At 45.1% G+C, this 24443-nt stretch overlaps 2 protein-coding genes across 2 annotated transcripts in view; one reads left to right on the top strand and one right to left on the bottom strand.

Moving 5' to 3' along the window:
* Nucleotides 1–1406, bottom strand: part of BDH1 (3-hydroxybutyrate dehydrogenase 1) — a gene marked incomplete at its 5' end in the record, with an annotated part of 252875 nt that extends 251469 nt beyond the window's left edge. Inside the window, one exon of the mRNA XM_069620231.1 lies at nucleotides 1286–1406. Within this exon, the coding sequence (XP_069476332.1) occupies nucleotides 1286–1406 (121 nt within the window). The remainder of the gene's footprint in view (nucleotides 1–1285) is intronic.
* LOC138491825 (D-beta-hydroxybutyrate dehydrogenase, mitochondrial-like) overlaps nucleotides 1346–24443 on the top strand; it is a 263457-nt gene continuing 240359 nt past the window's right edge. The window contains exon 1 of the mRNA XM_069618587.1: nucleotides 1346–1660. Coding sequence (XP_069474688.1) covers nucleotides 1430–1660 — 231 coding nt within the window. The 5' untranslated portion in view covers nucleotides 1346–1429. The remainder of the gene's footprint in view (nucleotides 1661–24443) is intronic.

Here is a 24443-nt window from a genome sequence, read left to right as displayed (position 1 = left end):
GCACCCCAATGCAAGCCAATGATCAAATTGAGTTCTCCCCGCTTCAGTGACAACATCTCCCAAAACAGTGACCTCAAACGTTGGCATGTATGCAATAGCTAATCCGGGTGTAAAGGATTCCTGCACGCTTCCCTTCCACCTTCTATTAAGTTACATAATGCATTCGAAAGGCAGAGTTAATAAATAAGTCAGCCAGCCTTACTTCAAAGAGTGAATGCGCTTCAAAGTCCTCCGATGCTGCCACAGCCGACAACCTCTCACTACTGCTTGCTGTTATGTTGTAAGGTTTTCTAACCTTGGCAGGTTTTCGGGCTTTGAATGCAGTGGAGGGTTTTGTCAATGACACAAACGTAGGACTACGCAGTTTAAACAGCTCCAAAATGCGAGCAGAAGAGGTCGACATCTTGAAAGACCACCCCTTTGATTTAAAGAGAAGACAGTGGGCGTAGACTGCTGTCAGGCGCACAAAAACAGAAATGCCAACTACACAGAACATCTTAGGTTCGTTTATGCGTTTTACGTCTCATTCAGCTTTATAAAGCTAGTCTCTTGTGTTTGTTGTCACACCTTCTGAAACAGCTGGTTTTATTTGTGAAATGTATCTACTCAGTATTTTTCAGTCATAAATAGGCATTGTTACAGTTGCGAAATACTTTCTTAGGAACCTTTTGAAAAGAATAGTACCTTTACAGCCTACACAAGTAAAATGATTCTCTAACATATTAATCTTCTTACAGGATGTAAACTGATCACTCACATGGGCGTCCAGGTTTCCATGGTGAGCTATTTGTTTCGGAAGTTCAGTCTTCCTAAAATGGTCATTTTTCACAGTAGGGGTTGGAGCTGAACGTGGCATGTGACACGTGCCATTGCATGGCACTACAAGTGACACGTTCCACTGCCAAGTGTCTCTTGCGAAGCCAACACGCCGTGGCACGTGTCAGATGCCCCATTCGCATCCTACCCCTTCTCAATGTTCACGCCGCCATTGAACCGAATAACCCCACCTCCAAATAGGTACTAGTCCATTATAAAGCAATATAGTCTCTGCATTCGCTAATATGAAAGATTAAAATGATCTTCTGTCAAGAAAGCGGCCTAGGTTAACAACATTACATGTCAACATAAAACTGCACGAGTAATGAAAGACCTATATTCTCTATGACAAAAAATGGGTCTTGCGGCCTCACTTGGGAATGGGAAAGTTACTCCTTCATATGTTGACCCTATCCTTTTTCGTAAACCAAGTCTGCTGAAATGTACTTGGGTTGCAGGGTGTATTTACCTCCCTCTTTGCACTGGTGCCAATCACGCTTGGTTTCATCTGGCAGGCTGGTGCGGGTATGTATTCGCCCGCGGCGGTGCCCCTCCTTCGTCCTGCCCTCGGCGCTCAGCTCTTGCGGCGTTCAGTTGGTAGAGAGTAGCAGTCATGGCCTCTGTACTCCCGGACGCAGCTGCTGTGCGTCGGGCGGCCCCGCTGGTACTGCTCTCAGTGGGGCTAACGCTGACTCTGGGGCTTGGGCTGCCCGCTGTACTGCGGTTGCTCGCCAGGCTCTGTGGGCTGAATGAGAGCTCGGCTACGAGCTGCATTGTGCTGCTGTACCTTTGCTTGGTGCTACTGTGCGTAGCCCGGCCACCGCTGCCCCGGGGCTCCCTGACAGTGAGTACTCTCCGTGCACACATGTAACCATGCCCCTGCCAGTTGAGTTGCCACTGTTATTGTTCTACTGGTATAACATGTTTCTGTGTGTTTCAACTTGTATCGCTTTTTCTGTTTCTTACTTTAACATGTTTACTTCCGTTGTTTCCTGTTTCGTTAATTTTTTATGGACTTAGGTGTTTAGTTTCCTGGTCCTTTTCTAAACTTGCTGTTGTATTTTAACATATGATGCATATTAATAAGCATTCTCAAAATGACTTCCTGGTGTTTATATGCACATGGGGAAGTTCTCCCTTTTGGGCTTGTGTGTCCCTTGTATTCCTTGCCACACTCTTGCATTGTTTCCTCTGAATTTTACATTGCTATGAAAGATTGCCATCTGGTGAGGGTGAACTAGCCCGAGCTTTCTTGAATTTTTAAAACGATGCAGTCATTGCTGGGAATTGACAAAATGTACTCTTCCCCCTCATCTCCTTTGTGTGTAGGGAAGGGGAGAGATGGATTGGCAATGGTGTGGGTGGGACTGAGGGGCAGAGGTAGGTGTCGAATTGTATGGGTGCCCTGAATATTGGGTGCTGGCTGCTTTGCATAAAAGCAAAGTGCATTTTGGGAACATAATAATGACCACCAATTTATCAAACGTGTGTGATAGTAATTTAAGCATACATTCCTTCTGAGCATGCAATGCGCACTGAATATGGGCTTGGTAAGAAAAAGTTTGCTAGAGCGCAGCTCTGCCTTGTTCAAACCAATTCCCACACTGTGGGTAATTTATATCTTGATGGACGGTCTGCTGATCAGACCCCCTTTTCTTGTAAAGCTCTGTGCCAAAGGCATTGTGCACACATGTGCCCAGCTGCATCCATCTCCTGACTTCTGCAGCACCTGCCCTTTTTTGGCACATGGCAGGCTCAAAAGTCACACAAGCCTTTTTGATAGATGCTGGGACAACATGTCCCTGCAGACAGAGGCTATATTTAACTTCTGCACCTCTGATCTATTGTGCTCCTAGCTGTCTGGTGGTGGGGTAAGTCCTAAGAATATGCCATACCTGGTTTTGGTATGGTGACTGATAAAATCCCATAACTATTAAAGCTGTACATTGATATACAAGTGTCAAACCAATGAGCCAGGTCAGCCATGGAAGGCTGTGTGGATTTGTTGCTAGCTTGTCTGTATCCGCTTCAGCACGTGAGACAAAAGGCCGGATGCTGTTCTCCTTTGATTCCATGGGAGGTTGGGTAATGCTTCCCTTCAAGCCCAGAAGCTTTTACGAGGAAATTTCCTGTGAACCATACACCAGAGGCGCACACACACAGAAAAGGACAGCCTTTTTGCACACCAAAGGATTTCTGAAGCTGCAGACTTGAAAAGGGAACAGGGTTAGAGCGGACCGAGGAGGAACTGAGTTCCCTCCACTTCTATTTGTCACAGCGACAGGGTTTGGACCCCTTTGAGCAGGATTACTTTTGTCCGATTTCCCCTGTTGCCTTTTTATATATATAAGGAAGGGGTCTTCCACGCTTTTCTTCATTCTTTCCTGCATACCAAGAAGAAGACTTCTTGAACTCTGTTGGTAGTGCAGCCCATTCCAAAGACCTCTGCAATAGAGGTGAAGACAGGTGCACCCTGACAGGTGCATCCACACTGGAACGCCCTACGCACGCACCTCAGGAGAATTGACTCTCACCTAGCCTTCCGCAAAGCCATCAAAACCAGGCTATTCGTTTGATCGGTTAACATCGGTGCACACTCAACTTCACCTAATTGTATTGTATTTTGCATTTCAGCACCTTTCATCCTCCGCTTTGTAACCAAGTAACCACAGTGTAACCGTAATCTTACCATGTATATTTCATCTTCGTAACCAAGCAATCACAGTCTGTAACTGCAATCTTGACTATGCACACTTCCTGTAAAAGCGCCTCAATGCCTTCGGGCTGCAGTGCGCTATACAAATGTAAAAATAAAATCCAAGGCATAGGCAGGCTCTGTTCCCTAACCATCCCCTGGAGCCAGTGGGGGTGAACTGCTATGTACTAAGGCCTTAACTACTGGCTGCAGTGAAAAAGGCTCCTGCTCACTGGAGGTGAAGGATACCCTGTAAGTGCCAGCCTTGTAAGCGAGTGCAGCAGAAGGGGTTGCATTGACCCTGGTTTGGCCTCCAAGTAACACATAAACCAAGGGTCAGCCCTGGGCCTTGATTCCTGCATTCAACAGCTTGTAAGCTCCACCGGCCAGGACATCTCTGGCCCAAGCTTCTTTCATGTTGTTGTTGCTTGGACCACACTGCATGTTGGACCCAGTCATCCACCTCACCAACCCAATGCCAAATCACTGCCCCAGGAAACTCCTAGAAGCCAGTATCAATGTTGTTGAGCCCAACAAGATAAGAATATGGTATTGTCAAGAAGCCCTGCCCTGCCAGGCTACTCTTGGGAGCATAGTGACTTAAGCCCCCCATCTCTGCCTTTTACTTGAAAGAGATTTCCTTTGAACAGTAACACATTGCTGCAATTGCTTGCATGATTCACCCCATCTCCAGTAACCAGAGTGTTGTTACATGTATGTTCTGCATTTTCTGTATTCTTCCCACAGCGGTGGGTATTCGTTAATAATGTTCTTAGTTTCATTCCCAAGTGTTTTAAAGTGTGTGTGTGTGTGTGTATGTATGTGTATATATACATATATATATATAATTTTGTTTGTATTTTCGTTTATTTTGGAGTCTTTGTACTATTGTTCTTTGGGTTGCTACTGTTATCACATTCACACCCCTCCCAAAAGTATAGCCTACCCTTGGCCGACGTTACCACAAAAGGCAAAGGAGGTGCATCTCTTGGCTGTGCCGGTTTCACTTTTATGATTGGGATCACTGCTGGTTTTGTAGCAGCGTGGGCTAAGTAGGCGGTTTAGCCACCACTCATCCCTGTACTCCTGCAGAGGAATAGTCATCTCATCAGTTCCTTGGGCTATAACCTATTACTGCATTCAGTGACATACCTCCTTCAAAATGGGTTATAATGTGCTTTATTTCTAACAAGTTACAAGTACTTGTTATTATATCTATATAATGAGCTGAGCACTCTGTCTTGTCTCTTGTTCTTCCTGGGTTCGAATGCACGCATACTCAGCCCACACCCTGTGATTTTCCACTCAAGCACAACGTCACTGTCTTATCCCCCCTTTTGTCACACAATTTTGATAGTTAAATATTAAGTCTTTGCTCTCTCTCTTTCTGTCAGAACTCTGTCCACTCTCTGTTCTATCCTTTCTTTCTCTGGGATACATTCTCTCGTTTCTTCTGCTCAAGTTACTCTCACATGAATGACTCTATTGTCTTACTCATCCCTGTCCTCTGGTGCTTCTGTGTTCTGACCAAGCAGAAGGTTCTTCATTCGCCCCCCTTCAAACCTTCCAGCTTTTTTCAAAGTTTCTCAGTGTTCTGTTATCCTCAACTCCTCTGTTCTGATTAGTGGTCGAAGTAGGCGGTAGCTTAGCTCCTCTACTTTTTTAAATACTGTTCCTATACTTCTATTTTTAAAAGTAACCGTTCCGGAATGGTTTTGTTTTTAAATAAGAGTAGGAATAAGCTGAAACTACGCTTCCTTAAAAAGCAGGCTTGGTTGTTTTTTGCGTCCGCCTGATTGGGGATTCAAGCCTTGGGGGATCAGCTCCAACCTTGCATCATGGTGAGCTATCTTGAAACTGCTGGGTTGCTGTTTTTTTCAGTGGCCTATTTGGGACAAAGCCCATTACCAAGCCACATCATAGCCCTGCTCCTGCAGTAGTCACAATTTCTCTTTTGCATTCAAGCAACTTAACGTGCAAATACTGCAGGCACAGTTGTATGTGGAGTTAATGGGTAAGTGGGATGGGTGGCTTTAGTCTTTATCATGCCCTTAAGAGGTGCGAATGATGGTTGATTAGAAAGGGGAGCTGCATGTTATGGGGGATAATCAATAAAGGTAATGGTGCGTCACTTAAAATGCATTTTGCATTTTGTTTCACTGTGCTTCTTTCAGCCTTTACACAGTGGTGGGGGTGGAACGGAGGAAAGGCAGGACCCAGGTCTGGGGTTTGTTTTGCGCATGGGAGGGGCGTTGTTATGGTGTTTGTGGGGAGTGGAAGCGGGCCAGCAGGGAACATAGTTCCACTACTTCTTTTCGTACACTTCGACCACTTCGCCTAATTGTTGATGTAGTGTCACTCCCTCCAGATTCCATTTCCCACCGTCTGATGCCTGCGCGCAATGCTCTCTGGCTTTGCTTATCTGTACGGGAGCAAGAATGAGTCCCTCTCTTTGTGTGGAAGTCTCACTTTGATCCAAACTCTTCTTTGTGTGTCATGTTCTCTCACTGCTTTCTGTATGCAGCTGGGGAGCAGGTGTAAGTGGATTTAGGTCACCTGGCCTAAGCCCCGCCCACCTAGTGCCTTCCTGGTTGCCGCTCTTTTTCACCACTTAGCAAACCCCGCCCACTTGGTGCCTTCCTACTTGCCGCTCTTTTCCCTATTTAAGGAGCCCTCCAGCCTCTTTTCCTTTGCAGCTGAGGAGCAGGTGTAAGTAGATCTAGGTCACCTGGCCTAAACCCGTCCCACCTGGTGCCTTCCTGGTTGCCTCTTTTTTTCACCACTTAGCAAGCCCCACCCAACTGGTGCCTTCCTGCTTGCCGCTATTTTCCCTACTTAAGGAGCCCTCCAGCCTCTTTTCCAATGCAGCTGGGGAGCAGGTGTAAGTGGATCTTGGTCACCTGACCTAAGCACCACCCACATTCTTAGCCCTGCTTCGTCCTTCCTTCTCATAACTCTTAGATCAAGGGTGTCTCTCGCCCAGGCGTCCAAAGCGAAGGGCAGTCAAAGAAAAGGGCAATTCCTCTTTGGATCTGTTCGGACCAGGAGGATCCAGGGTCCGACCCCCTGCTAAGACAGCAGGTAAGCATGCACCAACATGTGTTTACACCCTCTGTCCCCACAGGCCATCCCCGCCCTCTCTGGTCCCCCTGTGTTGTTCTCTTGTTCCCCCCTTCCCGCACACAGGAGTCTGTCCTGATACATTCTGGTTTCACCGTCTTGTGGCCAATGCTGGATTTTACTTTTATGGACTTCATTGATTCACGATGCGTCACCCTTTCTTAACTCTCATGCTGGACTTCCTTTGCATCTTGTACTCATGGTGGCCCTGAATCATGCTGTTCCCATCTTCATCTTGTATCCTGGCTTGCAACATTATGTGTTACTGCTGACTTCTGCAATTGTATTCGCTCTCTCCTCCTTCTTCTCCACTCTTTTTGACAGCTTACTCTCTGTTGTCTTATCGCCTCCACTCTCCCTTTTCCTATCTCTTCCCCTCCTCTCCTTACTTTCTTCTATGCACTTACTCTATCAGAATTGTCCCTGGACATAGTATGATAGCAACCTCGTCTGTCGCTCCCCCATCCCCTTACTGTTCCTTACCCCCTCCCTCCAGCACTATCTGAAACGTTTTCAGGCCTAGTACGATAGTCGCTTGTTTTGTTCCTCCCCTCCCTTTCTGCACCCCTCTCCCTCACCTTTTTGTTTTTCTCCGGCTCTACCAGAAATGTTGTCAGGCCTAGTACAGTAGTCGCCTGTTTGTTTCCATTTCCTTCCCACTCTCCCCCTCCCTTCCTTATCTATGTCTTAGCTCTTGCACTATGTAAAATGTTGTCAGGCCGAGTACGATAGTTAATTTTACATCCTTACTGTTCATGGCCTGTAAGAATGTCATTGTATTTTCCCTTGCTCCCTCCGTTGCCTTGAAGCGCTTTGAAACACTTTGTGTGTAGGCGCTATATAAATAAACTATCATATCATATGTTGTGGATTTCCTTCCTTTTTCATTGCAGGTCATGCTCTCTCTTATTCTCACGTTGTTGTCTTCTCGATCCTTGATTCCGCTTTCTGTGCAGGCTGGAGATAATTTTGTGTTGGCTTATCTTTTCATTTAGAAGGGGGATACTCCTGTCAGTGTCACACTGTTGTGAGTGGGTCTGTGGCGGCTTTCCCTTTTCTAAACTTCTTTCACATTCTAGCCCACTGTGGCGTGCTGCTGCTCATATACCCTTTTATGTAACAGTTCATTGTCTGGGTCTAAAATGCTGGCTGGTGGGCTGCACGTGATTTCAATGTCTTTTAATACGTTCTGTTTAGTGTTGGAAAAATAAACTATGGGTACGGTTGAAAGGATAAAAATGCACGACTGGCTGAATGCACAAGATATCCACCCCGTAGCACACGTCCCATCACTCCCTCCATTCACTTTGTCCTGATTGCTGTCAGTAGCTACTTCACTTGAGATTCAGTTACCCCAGCCATCTAGTAAACACCAAAATGCCCCACCTACCTTCTGCTGCTGTGCCATCTTTTGAAGGCAAACTGGGCAGTGCAGTTCAAAACCTGCAATCATTTTAACAAATGCAATGCAATACATTCAAAGGCACTGGGTTTTTCTTTTCAAATGCATCCCAAAATCCACTCTCTCGGTATGTGCTCTTATACAAATGTGAACGCTAGAACAGATGCTTGCATTGTTTTGGCCTCCATGGGACATGGTGAGTAACTTGAAGCCAACTGCAGGAGCATGCACTGGATGCAAGATCTGTAGATGTATTAATTTGTTTGCATCTCTGTCCTTGTTTGATGGATCATCGACACATTTCCACCTGTAAACTACACAACAAAATAATAATGGAATCTAGCTCACCAATGCATAGTAAAATCAAAACTGGCAAAGCCAACCTTTTTTGCTTTTTTGAAGGCACGAGATCTGCATTTTCCAGGCACTGCCATAATTGTACTACTGAACATAAGATAGAACAGCTGGCAAATGGTGTTAGGATTTGGGCGTATTATAGACGTGGCGGGCAAATTATTATATCGGAGCCAAAATGGTATACTTTGCCACGGCTTTTACCACACTGCCTCTGCATAGTGGGGTTACTTTTTGTAATGCCACTCTGCATGGGTTTTTCTGCCCTACGGTTACTACTAAAGCAACTTAGCAACAATTAAATGGTTTCCTGTTTCCATACACCCCAAAGTAGCATTACTCAGTTGCCCCATGTCAGAAGCAAGTAGGTTTTCCAGTGAGGGTATTTCCTTAGGACAACATTTCTGACAAGAAAAGGAATACAGTATGAGAATGTAGAGAAAAGAAATGGGACATTCTCATTCTACGCACTTGTGACATGGAACAGTTTGAGAGCTGTAAAGTATTTTGATTTCATTTATCCATTATATACGTCAGATGGCCAACCTTAAAAATGTGCTGACCAGACATGGTCTCTCGTTACACCAAGATGTTCAGATGTATGATTAACAAACAGAAAAGGCCCATCCTAGCCTGAATGGGAAATCGAAATTGGTAAAACATTCCATACATAAATGTATTTATTTAATTTAATGTGATATAGTTTTATAAACAAAAACTTTACACATAATTCAACAAATATACACAATTAATCGTTTCTTAATCATCAAATTCATCATCTTAAGCAACTAAATGAACTCATACAGCAAAAGCATATTTCTTGTTCCAATATAAATAAAATCACTACCTTTTAAGATGAAGAAAACTACTACATACTAAATAATACATACATAAATAAATAAATAGATATCCGTCAATCATATAGAAGAGAAACACATTCTATCCAAACTCTATCCAAACTCTCAACTCTAATTAGATCTTTTGCTCATTTCATACAATGGGTAGGAAGCTGGACTCCACCCCTCAAGCATGAGTTATTACTAATCCGAAACAGTCCTTTCATCGGCCTAGTGGAGTAAAGCGGTTATTATCCTTCAATCTTTTATTGACCATAAACCATACTCGATATAGTGCCAGGTGGAAACTAGCATTCAAAGTGTTTGTGCACATGTACCAAAACTCATCTTCCTTAATGTGGTCCAAATTATGGACGTAACTGCTGTAATGCTTAATATAAGATAGACTCAACCTGGGGCACAGCATAAGGATGTGTCTGGCTGTTTCAGGTGAAGCCTTGTTATTACAAATCTGGCAAAAATGCTCTGTTTTAGGTATGGCACGTTCAGGGCCAGTCACCGTTAACACAGGAAGATGATTAATGCGCAGAAGCAGTATGAAACGCCTTAAGTTATCAGATAGGCACAGATTTACGTACCCTTGGGCCCTTTTGTATGTGTATAGTAGATGTGATATAAATCCCTAACTACTTAAACTTGCTAGACGTTCACATTTTTTTTTTCCGGTCCCATAGCTTCAACCGCTCCACCAGCTGATATTTCAAGTACTCAGCGTTATTATCCCACTTAGGAATCCATCCTATTGTCTTAAATAATGTGGTCATTTCATCCATGAACTTGGACTGTTTGTTCCCACTGATATCCTCTCTCACAGTCACCAAAACAGATTGGCAGCATTCGTATATATTTTGATAAAAAGTTCCGCTCTCTTCTTTAGCACTATATATTTCAGGGAGAAAAAACCCAGTTCCAGTCTCAGAATTGCCATCGGAATACCTTGCGAAGACCTAGAAGCTTCCGCCAAAACTTGCCCTTAATTATCTGAAACCAATCTAAATTGGTATCGACCAGGGCCTCCAACCCATAAATCACCATTGGCACCAGACATTGGATATATAATTAACGGGCAGCCCAGATTGAATGTCTGCTCTGATTACGGGAGAATTGGCAGATCATAGCGGTTAATTTAGCTGCTTTTATTTTACGATTTTTGACACAAGAGTTGAAATTTCTATTGGAGACAAATTCCACTCCCAGATACTTATGAGTGTGTATATTGAATTTCCAAACCTCTAATGTTCATTCGCGGGCGGCTGACCTTGCCATGGCTGTAGAGAATTAATTCTGTTTTGGTGTGATTTATTACTTATTAATTTAGTTGCGCATATTCCCAGAGCTTCTCTGCAGATCGTAATAATCTGCTGAATGTATGGTCAAAAATTACCAAATCATCTGCGTAAGCCATTACTAAGCAATGCTGGGTACCTAGTTTGGGGGGACAATTATGCACATCACAAATATAGTCGGGGATGTCAGATACAAACAGATTGTACAATGTGGGTGCGGTTACACATCCCTGGTTCACCCCCCTTAGTTGTTTTATGGGTCTGATGATAGTTCCATTTCCATCCAACCTCAGCTGCACTGTGGTATTACAATGTAGGAGCTGTGAGGAGCTACGGGCCCGGCCCCCAGAGATCTGGGTGGCATAGAAGTAATCGGACGGCCGGCGCCCCCTAGGAGCAGCACCGCATATCAGCGCAAGGAGCGCATCTACACAGGCTGAAGGCGGCGACACCCGGGAATGCACCAGCGAGTCCGGGGCTTGCGGCCCAGCAACAGTGAGTGTGACGCCACTCAGGAGGGGCAGATGCTGAGTGCCCCACTGCACATCGCACCAGGCAAGATAATACGGCCATAATGGGACAGTGTGCATACAGCCTGAAGAGGGCAAGTCTCTGGCGCTAAAGTATAGGGCCATAACACGCGACCGGCTGGGAGCAAACAAACAATTAGTCAGCCGGTACGCAGCTGCATATGATTGGCAGAAGCTCATCGGAGCTGACGCGCACATCGGGGGACTGAATCAGGTGCGCGCCTCTGGCGCTGGTGGCAGCAGTAGCGGAGTGCGCACACTCCGTACACAACATTGCCTGCAAGCTGGGTTTGGAAGATCCACGCACATTGATAAGCACTATGGATTATGGCAGGAGGCCACCTGTAACCAAGGAGGTGAGGCCCAGAAGGAAGCAAGCACTATAAGGGGTGGAGAGTGGACAGTGGAAATGAAATAGAAGAGAGCAATGCAGATCTGATGAGAAAGAAGGCACTGGTCAGCCACATTATCAATACATTCTGCCCAAAAAGAAGAGGCAAAGCCTACATGCCATGGTGCGCGCAGCACCACGCTAAGGAAGGGAAGTAACAACACACGCAGAGGGGTTAAGCAGACGGAGACCCAAAGGCCATACGCAGAACAATGAGGTAGCACTGGGGCAGAATTGGACTGCATTGAACCCCCCAGCGGATCACCAGACACGGGAACCTCCTGGAGGGAGCGGTTACGCTTGGAGAATACCCCCCCCCCCGAGTTGATGCTCATAACGAAATGACCAGGAACAGTCTGTAGAAGGCAGTGAAAGTGGAAACAAGAGCAAACGTGAGCCACAAACAGCACGCACCATGAAGAGTTGAGGAAGCGGGCAAGCAGATGCGCAGGCTGCGGCGCAGCGTGAGACACCAATTACAACTGCAGCAAGGAGAAGGCGTAGCTCATGACCAGGTGCGGGAACACTGCCTAGGAAAAGTGATCACTAGGGGGCACTGATACCCATAACAATTCAAGGAAGACGGAAGAGCTGGCCCTGGGAAAAAGAATTAGTGACCCAAAGGATAAGTGTCCAAAGATAATACTGACAATGTCTAGCTCGCACGAGGCACACAGGCAGTGAGAGCTGCTAACCCCCCATGAGGCAGACTGGAACAGTATGCAAGCAAGTGCAAGACGGGCACCGCTATAGTAGGCCTGCAGCCACGGAGAAAAAGCTGCGGGGGGCAAAAGACCCGAACACTACTGGTGAAATGGATCCTGGGGTAAAATAAGGTGGAAAAATGTCTGTAAGGGGAGGTAAAACCAAGGGTAAGCATCCCACAATGGACATCTTTGCTAAGTTGCAGCAGACCCTCACCTCCCCAGCACAAGGTATGGATGCTGCACCCGCAGACGCGGCTTCGCCAAGAGAGGACCACTTGATCTCAACAGCCATCACGGAATTGAAAACTTCGTGAGGAATAGAGATGGCAGACCTGAGAACCGCACTGGAAACCAAAATAGATGCAGTGGGGATAGAGGTCGATCTGCTGAGACAAGATGTGAGAGCAATTGCGGAAAGAACGAGTGGCCTAGAGAGCGCAGTGAAAACCAACACGGATACCGGCATAAACAATGCCAAGGAAGTCCACATATTGACACAACAGGTGGCCAACCTGAAGAACCGAGCGGATGAGGCCGAGGGAAGAGCGAAACGCAATAACATACGCGTGGTCGGCCTGCCGGAGGGGGAGGAAGGCCAAGACCCCACAGACTATGTGGAGAACATGATTATACAGGAAACGGGAGCTACCATACTCTCCTAAGGGTTCGCAATCGAACGCGCGCACAGGGCCCTGATGAGGAAACCGCAACCCGAGCCCCCCCTCGAGCAATTATAGCGAAGATCCTGAACTACAGGGACAGAGAGAAGATCTTGGAATTCTTTCGGAAAGGAGGGACGATAACAAGGGCGTCCGCGACTATTACCGCATACCGTGATTACACCATGCTGGTGCAGAGGCAGCGTTATAGATCTGTTGCGATCAAGATGAGACTACGCACAGCCGGCTTCAAATACATGGGGCCTCATTACGAGTCAGGCGTTAAGGGGTTAACGGCGGCGTAAACGGCGCCGACCCATAACGCCTGATTCCGAGGTCCCTTTGCGCCATGGTGAGTTTAAAGCCTGCTTTTTGCAGGCGTTAAAATCCATGGCGCTAAGGGACCATGGTGCTAATTACGCCACCGTAATTTACGGTGGCGTAATTAGCGCCTTCCCCACTCCCATTATGCCCTATGGGGCAAAAATGGGAATGGGGAAGGGGAAATGGGGATTTACCGCCCCACTCACCTTGGAATGGGGCGGTAAATCCGCCATCCACCATGGTGTAAACATAGTTTACACCATGGTGGTAAGGGTACGACCCAGGCGGTAACTTACCGCCTGGGTCGTAATGAGGCCCATGCTCTTGTATCCTGCAAAGCTTAAAATTTTACACAAGGGTAAAGCGTACTTGTTTGACACCCCGGAGGATGTGGCGATATGGTTGGACGCACACGGCTGCCCGGAACAAGATGAGGAACAAGGCCTGGAGGAACACGATAAGTGATTATAAAGCCATGCATGATAAGAGGTGGGAGGGAGGGCCGGGGGCAGAGACTGCAAAACTGATAACAATGATGCGGCTAGAAAAAATAGTAATGGGAAATTGTAACAGGTGACACTTGAACACGTTGGACTGGAATATAAATTGTGGAAAGCAAAATGGGTAGCGTAAAGTGCGCTTAGCTTGATGAGCAAAATACAAGATGGAGACAGCCTACCCCCGGGAATTAGAGTAGTAGGACCGCCACTAGGGCGATATCTCCCTGCTGAGCCGTGAGTACGGCAATTGCTGGAAAAGGGCTAGATGCGGGGGTGCTTGAGATCCAGGGATGGAGCTGGGCAACAGGGGGCGAGGGGTAGAGATAAGGGGGGGTTGAAGGGTAAGTTGGGGAAGGGGGTGGCAGGCAAGAGGAGTGGATGGAGAAGAGGGAACGTTGGGAGTTTGGAAGTGGGTTGGGAGGTGAAGTGGGACAGAGGGAGGTTGGTGAAGTTGATGTGTTTATAGTTAGGGGAAGTTTATGTTGGGGATCGAGCCTACACGAAATGGGGAAAAAACCTAGATATGGACTGCACTTGCGGAGGAAGGAGTGGGATCCTAACACATCATGGGGGACCCTAAAGTAATTACTTGGAATGTTGGAGGGCTCAATAGCTATCTAAAGAGGAATAAGGTAATGATGTATCTGCGTAGACGGAAAATAGACATAGCCCTGATACAAGAGACTCACCTCACACAAGAAAATTTGGAGGTGATCCAGAAGAAGTGGAGGGGGACCGTTGTAGGCGCAACATATTCGGCCTACGCTAGAGGGATGATTATCTGGGTAGCGCTGCATGTGCCATTCCAGCTGCTACAATCTACAGTCGAAGGAGACGGGAGGATGGTTATAATAAGAGGGCTGGTGGAAAACAAAGAAATAAGCATTATAAACACATATAGCCAGAATCGGGATACGGCAGCATACTTTAGGACCCTATACAACAAACTCAGCATGTGCTTAGGAGGGGCGGTGATCTGGGGCGGAGACTTTAACTGCGCACTAAACCTGAAAATAGACAGATCAGATGGTAAAATAGATAGACCCACCCCAGCCGCCAGGGTGTTGCAGTCTCTGTTAACGGATTTTGGATTTTAGGATGCATGGAGAGTGCGCCATCTGCAGGACAGACAATATTCACATTATTCGGCCCCACAAAATTTACACACCAAGTTGGACTACATTTTTGCCACACAGGAGCTAATGGCAGAAATAGCACAGACAAAATATAAAGCAAGGGTCCTATCAGACCACTCACCACTGGTACTGGTATGGCAATACCGACCCCGAGAGCGAGGATACCAACGTTGCGCCTCAGACCAGAGGCGTTGAGGGATACAATCTTCAGGGAGGATTTGAGAGAGGAAATCATAAGCTATTTTGAGATCAATACTGGCAGTAATGAGTCAGCGGGTACGCTCTGGGAAGCCTTTAAAGTGGTAGTGAGGGCGATAGCCATAGCTAAGTCCAAGAGACTACAAGGAGGGATATTAGTGGAACTACAAGATACAGAAAAAGAATTAGAAACAGCGCTAAGAAGGGGAGGTAATACCAAGGAAGATAATGAAGCAATACTCAGGCTGCAACAGAAATGCGCTGGGCACTGGGAGAGGTTGTATAATCTCAACTATAAAAAGTACATAGAGAGACAGCATGCAGGAGGGGATAAACCAGGGAGGACCCTGGCATGGTTATATAAAAACGAGACACCTAGACCCACAATCAGAACTATAACGAAGAAAGATGGGCGCACAGTGGACCCCCAAGAAGGCGTTAATCAGGAATTTGTAAACTATTACCAACTCCTGTACGGAGATGAAGAGGGAAGCGATTGCAGGGAAATAAGAGAAACACTGGAAGACATTGGGTTGCCGCAAATTAGCACAGAGGAGCGAGAGGAGCTGGATGCTCCGATTACTCCAGAGGAACTAGAAGAGGTAGAGGTGCAACTACCCACCAGCAAGACTCCGGGGGCCGATGGACTCCCTAGCAAATTTTATCAAATGTATAGAAATGAGGTGCTCCCCCCGCTCTTGGTGATGTTAAATGAGGCATACGAATTGGGAAGGCTACCAGAGTCCCTAAGGGAGGCGATTATTATACCGCTCCCTAAACCCAATAAGCCTGGCAATGATTGCGGCTCATACAGACCGCTGTCAATGCTGAATCAGGATAGCAAGATGCTAACAGCGGTCCTGGCAAACAGAATGAGGAGGATTATTACTAAATTAATACACCCCGACCAGACTGGTTATGTCCCGAATAGGAATATATCTAACAACCTCAGATGACTCCACCGAGTCATTGAACACGCAAATGGGGACGCGGGCGAAATGGCAATTGTATCGCCAGATGCAATAAAGGCCTTTGACTCAGTCAAATGCCCCTGGCTGATTGTGGCCTTGACCAATTATGCAATAGGACCTGGGTATCTCAAATGGGTTAAACTACTATACAGCGCTCCGCTGGCCAGGGTTAAAACAGGAGCAGTAATATCAGAGAGGTGGCAACTCAGCAGAGGCACTAGACAGGGATGCCCGTGGTCCCCTATGCTGTATATCTTAGCCCTAGAACCTATACCTGAGGCAGCAGTATGACATAATAAGCATCACTATAAAAGGGGAACCGCACCTAATCTCCTTGTATGCAGACGATATGCTGTTGTTTCTGCGTTACCCTGAAGAAAACCTCCAATATGTCCTGGAAGTGATGGAGCGATTTGCAGGGCTATCTGGCATAGTAGTGAATCCTAAAAAATCTTGTATATTTCCACTGGGCAGATACAAAGGGATCCCGCTAGATCAATTACCTGTTTTACAGATACCATGGGAGGTCAACACGTTTCGATATCTTGGGATAGACATCTATCATACGGTGGAGGCAGAGCACCAACATATCACTGAGAAAGCGATCAAGAGTATTGAAAATAGTATGAAGTTCTGGGTAAAGCTCCCCTTGGTGATGGTGGGACAAGGGGCAATGCTGAAAATGGTGGTCCTGCCTAGACTACTGCATTATTTTGGGAACATCCCATACCTGATACAAAGGCAATTTCTTTGCTAGGATACATGGCATATGCAGGGGATTACTTTGGCATGGGACGAGGAACAGAGTCGCCCTTTGGAAACTACAAAACTCACACGAGAGAGGGGGTATAAAATTGCCAAACTACGAGATTTACTATATAGCAAGCCAGCTACAATATGTAGCAAAATGGCTCTCAGAAGAACCTACCTCAGAGTCCAGGCTGTTTCGACAGGACTGTGCCCCATTCTTCTTAAAAGAAATGATGTGGTTGCCAAGATCGGATATGCAAGGGCTTCCAAAGATGATGATACTGGGGTGGGAGATATGGCGTAGGAACTGTCAGATAATGGAGAACCCATCCCTGTGTTCCCCGCAAGTGCCACTAGTTGCACTGTCCAGAAAGGAAGAGCAACTAAGGATGATGATCAGGAAGCACTGGGAACCGGTAGGGATAGCAACTATGGGAGACATGTGGCAAGAGGTGAGGATAAAAGACTTTTAGATGTTGGAGGAGAAAACTGGGTTACATACGGGACAATATATTACGTACCATAGGGTGGTGTGGCGAATCAGAGAGACATGGTCCGAAGTAGTACTAGAAGATCAACCGGACGCCACCATAGATACAATATATGACATAGCAGAAGGAGGACATGAGATATCTAGAATATATGAGCTGCTGATGTCCAAAGTGGGGAAGGAAGTGGTACAACTGAGACATGATTGGGAAGAAGAAGTGGGTGCCCCAATGAGTGATGGGATGTGGGAGCGGGCCCAGGGGTACCATAAGAAAGTGTCAAGGAATGCGAGGTTACAACAGATACAACTATATATAACCCACAGGGCTTATATGACACCCCAGAGGATAGCCAAATTTAAAAATACAGGACGACAATCATGCCCCAAATGTGACGAAGTAAATGCCGGAATGGTGCACCTGTTTTGGACATGTCCGGTGATTCAGAGATTCTGGGGAGAAGTAGCACATAGGCTGGAAGAAAAAGGGATTAAGATAGTGGTTTAAACAGCGTGGGCATGCCTGATAGGGGGGTTTCCCAGACCACGTAAACCCAAGCATGTAAGTAAACTAAAAGACCTGGCATACATACTTGCAAAGCGTAGAATCGCTATGGGATGGAAGACATGCCATAGACCAAGAATAGAAGTATGGTGGAAAGACCTACAGAAATGGGCAGAATCAGAAACAACAGTATGGCAGGAAGCTAGTAATCCTCGAGGGGAGGAGGAGGCTGAAACCTTGATAGCCTGGAAACATCTCATAGCTACATTATTTGGGTCCACGCAAGACCGGTCAAGTGATCGGGACCCAACAGAGACCAAAGGAGAGGAATCCCTACTGCAAGACGAAGAAATAGAAAATGAAGGCGAGTAGGCACGAATGGGGGGGGAGGGAATGGAGAAGCAGTGGATACGGATGGCATGATGCAAATTTAAAATGTTATTATATGCACTGCAAGTTTGGTTTATGTTTGTTGAAATAAAATTAATACAAATTGTTTTTTAAAAAAAAAAGAAAATTCCAACCATTACGATAGGGGTAAGTAACCAAGTTTCTTGTAACATAAAAAAGGAATGATTCACAATAAGGGGTAGTGACCCGTTTGTTGCAGTAAAATGTTTAAAACTCCTACTATTCCAAGACAGTAATGAGCAGATTCAGGGCTTACTCATAACCAAGGGCAAGGCCTCTGCTAACCACTTGAGTGTATTCTGAAAATCGCTAATTTGTACATGTTTGCATGTAGTGAGTGGGGGCTTAGAGTTTTTATTAGTCTTAAGGGTCTTGGGTTTGCCATTGATATGGGGATCATCATCTTTAGGGTTAACGTCCACACCTAGCCCCACCTGGGCTAGGCTGCTTCAGTGTTTTCCCATAAATTGCACAGAGGCCAAGACCTTGCAATGTAGTGCAGTCACATTAGGGTTTGTGGAATGAAGAGGCACCTCAAAAGAGAAGTCATCAGACAGAATAACTCTCAATTTCGGTATTAAGTGCAATTTGGCAAGCAAGGCCCCACGCGGCAGCCACTTGCCTCCAGTTTTCTGGTTGAGGTTCTTCACTATACAGATCATGTTTTCTTCTCTGTTTTTCCTCCCTTGCTTCTGCCATACTTTCCATGTCGGAGACAGTACTCTCCTGGGTGCTACTTGAGATATTCCTTTGGGGGGTAGAGAATTGGTTATCACTAGTAATGTGATTCTCTGAGAGGTCAGAATCTTGACTGTCACTGCTAACAATTGATACTTCATTGGATTTTTCCGGTAGGATCCAACTTGTAAGTGTCCCCGGACCCTTTTTTGGGCGTTTCTTGGCCTTGTGAGCCCTTTTCCTGGCCTTTCTTGATTTTTGCTGTGGGTTGGCCGTATTAGGCAGTGGAGATGCCACCTCTACCGGCACATCCTTTAGGGCTGTTCACATGTATTCTCCCGCACAGTTTCAGAAGAATTTTTAAGGCAAATTGTAGAGAGAATATAGATGCCTGTAGATCTGCAATTGCAGCAGTATTCGACTGAGATAAGTAATTAGTGTGATCATCATTCCGGCCACCCACATCCTCAGTGTCAATCCGCAGGTTGGGGGATTCAGACAGGCGGCCGGTACTGGAGGCAATAGGAGGGCTATTTGCCGGCTGAAGCACCTGCGCCTCGATCGTGATAATAGCTGCTTTCTAGGGAGTCCTCATCCTGCTATTACCAGTGATTGCATTGCTGGATGGGGGTGCCATCAATCGCTGTATGGAGAAACAGAGATCTAATAACGAATTATTATCTATATCGTCAAAGTTTGTCATATCCAGAGGTTGACTCCCATTATGAATTGAAGGGATTGTCTCCACAGTAGGCTCAATAGATTGTGTAGGCAACGTTTTTTGGAATAAGGCAGGGATAGTACCTCTTGCATTAGGGGGTGATTTCAGAGTGTCCCCTTCATTCATTTTGTTGACATTCATATTCAGTTTTTTTACCTTTCCTTTTCTCAAGTTGCAATTAATTTTATCGCTGCAGACTTTTGGTGGCATGTCTCTTGGGGAATATTATTAAGTATAGGCTCAGACGCAGTATTCCGATGGCTTACTCCCACTCATTGGGTAGAAATACTATGCAATTTTGTTGGTGACCGCCCATCAGAGGAGGCCCCCTCTCAGCAGTGTGCGCTTTAGCGTTCGCGGGATCAAAGAGGATATTACTCCCCCACAGTCTCCCACACGAAGCAGTGCACACGCTGAAAGGGAAAGTTAGTGGGTGGGCGGGTTTACCGTACCAAGGATCAGCAGAAGAGTTTCTCTGCTGCTCGCAGCTCACGAGCCCCTCGCAGTGTTAAATCACGAGGGGGCAGCCACCCCACACCATCCCACAAGTGACCACAAAGGACCACTTGCACACCACTTCGCCCCGCACGTGCTCCGTGCTCGAATGGGGCTTTTATGTGTTTGGTTGGAGTTCAGGCACAGCAGCTCCTCCTCCTCAGTAATAGAAACTGCCAACAAACTCCACAGAATAACGCAGGATTTGTTTGGTCCAACCACAAAGGACCACTTGCACACCACTTCGCCCCGCACGCGCTCCGCGCTCGAATGGGGCTTTTATATTGTTGGTTGGATTTCAGGCACAGCAGCTTCTCCTCCTCAGTAATGGAAAATGCCAACAGACTCCACAGAATAACAGTGGATTTGTTTGGTCCAATCACAAAGGACCACTTGCACACCACTTCGCCCGCCATACATAAATAGAATGCAACTAATTCATTCATGAAGTGCATTCCAATTAATTAAAAATATATTCGAAAATATAACAAAGACATTACATTTAAGTTAACCACGATAATTGGATTCTAATACCTTAACAAAATTCTCAAATTCCATAGTATTATACAAATGTTCCGATTTACAAATTATAACCATTATTATCAAAAATGATTGTAGAACAACAGTTCTCCCCGTATGAGAGAAAGATAAAGCATCTTTATTTCTGGTGTGACTGTTCCCCTTTTAATGCAGCATAAGTTAGAATTGTCTTCCTATAATTACAAAATCATATATCGGTTAATCTATCAACCAATACTCATTAGACAAATCAATTTGAGATGAAACATGCTAAAATTACTAACATTAGTTTTAAAAATTCTTAGGAATTTCGGCCAACCCACTGTTCTCAGAAGCTGAAACCAAACGATGGAATTCCATTACAGAGGTTATTGAAATGTCCAACTCTGTTGTGTACCAGTATAATGAAATCCACCACTTACCAGTAGCTGCGGCGATAAGTGCGAAAGTCATTCGACTTAAATACGATAAAGTGATGATGTCAAGTTCTCACAGTAATTTCAACCGATGTGAACCCTAAGGACAAATAGATTGAAATGTTCCTAAATTAAAAAAATCATGAAATCTGAAACTCATCATAAACAACCTCAATAGTAGTATCTGTGAGTCTTACCTGATGTTTTATGTATTTACTCTAGCAGCGGGCAAGAAAAGCGGGAAAACCAGCATCTTGCCCCACGTTCATATTTCAAAAGATTATCATACTTGTGTGAGGCATCAAGTGTGACATGATGCCACCCATCTATGTGGCTCAAATGCCACACTAATCGCAGGCCATCTTTAAATGTTTTAAACATACAAATCGGCATTGTAATCATAAACATAAAGTAGATTGCAAAGAAGGAAGAACCCACATTTTAATTTTTGCCTTGTAAGTACCATTCTTTGATCAAACAGTGCATGATGCGCACGCATCAGACTCTATCACAACATATAGAGGGCTTATAACATAAAATATTAGCTACTTTCAAATGTGTGGCACTTAACTACGCTAAAGGATGGTCCATGAATAACTTAATAGCATGTTTCATCACTGAGAACTAACAATTTTCATAACAAATCATCATAATACAATCAAATAATACATGATTTGCAATGCAGAAAGATGACGTCTCGCACCAGCATTTTCACAACCCATTAAGGGCATCTTGGAAAAGAATCTTAAATGCATTGAGCTACGTGGTAATGAAACCACAAAAATCATATTCTGCAAATGATGTAATTGAAAATTCTGACATATTAAATGATACATTTTCATGGCAAATCATCATAACAAACACCTTTTGCAATTCTTAATTAACACATTGTCTAACAATATTCCAGTTGACTTCTATAGTTCTTAACATACACAATGCTTAATGGGCACATTGTCTATTGATTTAGCAATCGACATCTATGTTTATTAACCTATACAATACTAATGATATATGCATTTTCCAATGCACCTAATGTCGGAACACCCAAAATGTAGACCTGAACAAAATGTAACACATTGGCCAGAAATTCCGACAAAAATTAAGCATGTAAAGTCTCATTCCATATTCATGCCTTTTGGAATTAATGTATCCAATGTTTCACTCCAGTACATTTCTTTTTGCAGTAACAATTTATTAATGTCACCTAGGAGGTACAATCTGTTCTAAAATGATGAACTGCATTTGTGCAGCAGAATGCCTTGCTTTCTCAAAGTGTAATGAGACAAGTGATTTTTTTCGCTTTTGGTACGTCCATTAGACTTGTGTTCAGTCCACCTAACTTTTGCCTTTTGCTTGGCAATCCCCACATACAAAATCCTGCAGGGACACCTTAGCCCATTGTGACGAACCCAGGTGTAACGTCCCTATTTACCAACCAGCGAACACTACCCCAGTCCTTAAAACTCAGTATATTAAAAAGGGGTTTTCTAAATTCCCTACTTTGGACAGCCAAATAGAAAGTACTGAGACGAGGAGGCCACAAAGGGAGGTGCAGAACTATCAACTTTCTAGTCCCTTCTTTATGTTTAGTCATATTTCCAACATTAACAGAGAGGAAGGACAAAACTCATGTTGTGGTAGAAGCAGTAGTGGAAGAAGTAGAAGTGGAAGTAGCAGCAGTGGTTGTCATGGAAGCAGTAGTAGTAGTTGTTGGAGAGGCTGGCAAAGTTATTGAAGCAGACAGTTGAAAGAAGAAACAGAAGAAAAGGAAACTAAAAGGCTTGCAATCAGCCCACAACCTGTGAAGGAGACTGAGGGTTGATTCAAGAACACAGGTGGCGTTCAGAGGTTTCAGAGAAAGAGTGCTTCCAGGCAAGGCTTCAAGGTCTAGTGTGAGCACCGGTTTAGGAGCGTTGGACATGTTTGAAGGGAGAGTGAACCTGCAGAAGAGATTATAAGAGCCTCACATCTGCCGGGGAACAAAGAGGCAAAGCAGACGGATGCCGGTGAATGAGCTGTGAATCAGCATTTCAGTGCACGACAGCAGGAAGAAACACAAAAAGAGAGAACCCGGTTTGCAAACTCTGAGCCGGGCAGGAAACCGTTGCAGGAGCCCATGTGACAGCAGAAACCAGGGCTCCCTGCAGCTGTACCGCCTCCGGCTTCATAAGGCAACATTGTTAAACGCAAGCAGCGTTTATATTGAGGTGGACACACGCCCACGGGCGATTGCCAGTTTTGATAACTGGTGTGAACATCGGAAAGGGGCCGGTAACAACCATCAACTCTTGGACAAAGGTGGTGTACCCATACGGCCATACACTGGCCCTCCCTATCACACTAGCAGTACTACAACAATAAACAGAGATGCAAAACCGAAATGAAGGGAAAGTGAATAAATGGATATTGAACGGCTGAATCCAATAATTAAGAAGGAATATGTGGGGTAAATAAAACACCAGGAAGTGCTAATTAAAAGTATCCGTACATTCCTTCTCGTCCCAGTGGTTCTGGGGCTTAAAAATGCCGAAACCTCAAAATAAAAAGGCAAAGCAGGTCTGCCACAGAAAAGGGAATTATGTAGGCAATTGCCCCACATCCACAACAAGGAAGGACCAGGGGATGTGGATTGTCCCCACTGGCATCATTAGATTTCTTAGAAGGGAAGACAGTCAATTCCCCTGTGGCTGACTGGAGCACAAGTAAGAGAGCCTTACTTGTAACTTGGTGACACTGTTTTCTTTTTAATAATTTGAATGGCTAGACTTTCATATTAAAGTTTGGGACAAGAAGGCTGCAGGAAAATAGCCACGTACATTTTATTTTCCCTGATAGTATGGGAGCATATTCAGTGTGAGGGTCAGAATAGGTTTTGGACACATGGCGGTGACTGGTCCACTAGTTAGTTTTGTTGAGGCAGGGAAAACTGCAATAGATATCGGGGTAGTGAGGCATTTTTCCACCCTCTTGTATTATTTGAATAAAAGCTTTGGTAGAACCCTCCCCTGTGTCAGTGTCTCCTTACTCTGGCCCCTCAAACCATATACAACTTTCATTGAATCGCAAGTAACTGAATGGTTGAATGGTATTAGTTTGCCACTGTATGGATGATTCACCTCTTACTATTCTGCTATAATGCTGGCAATTATTACATGGTCTAGTACCGAGATGACCTTGAGTCTAATTTTTCGATGTCACAATATCTGCTCTAACCAACTGGTTTCTCACAGACTTACCTTTGCGATGGGCAAAAGTCAGTAAACTTAGAAGATCTAAAGGGAGCTAAAATGGGATCCAGTTTTAACATATTTCATTTCTATTTTATGATATTCTTAATCTTAAAACTTTGGACAGAATATGTAGTTGCATAAACTAGGTCAGGAGAAGTACGATGTTTTGTAGGTGCCAAGAGAGATTCTCGAGATTACTGAGAGACTTTCTCTGAAACATAGTTGATTCATTCTGGCTGATATTGCCTTGCCAAGAATGTATCTCTAAGTTCAACACACTTCTTC

The sequence above is a fragment of the Ambystoma mexicanum genome, chromosome 10 (genome assembly GCF_040938575.1).
Source record: "Ambystoma mexicanum isolate Mex_15411 chromosome 10, UKY_AmexF1_1, whole genome shotgun sequence".
Taxonomy (NCBI): Eukaryota; Metazoa; Chordata; class Amphibia; order Caudata; family Ambystomatidae; genus Ambystoma; species Ambystoma mexicanum.
Note: the sequence above shows the minus strand (reverse complement) of the source record. Positions and strands in the feature narration are given on the sequence as shown.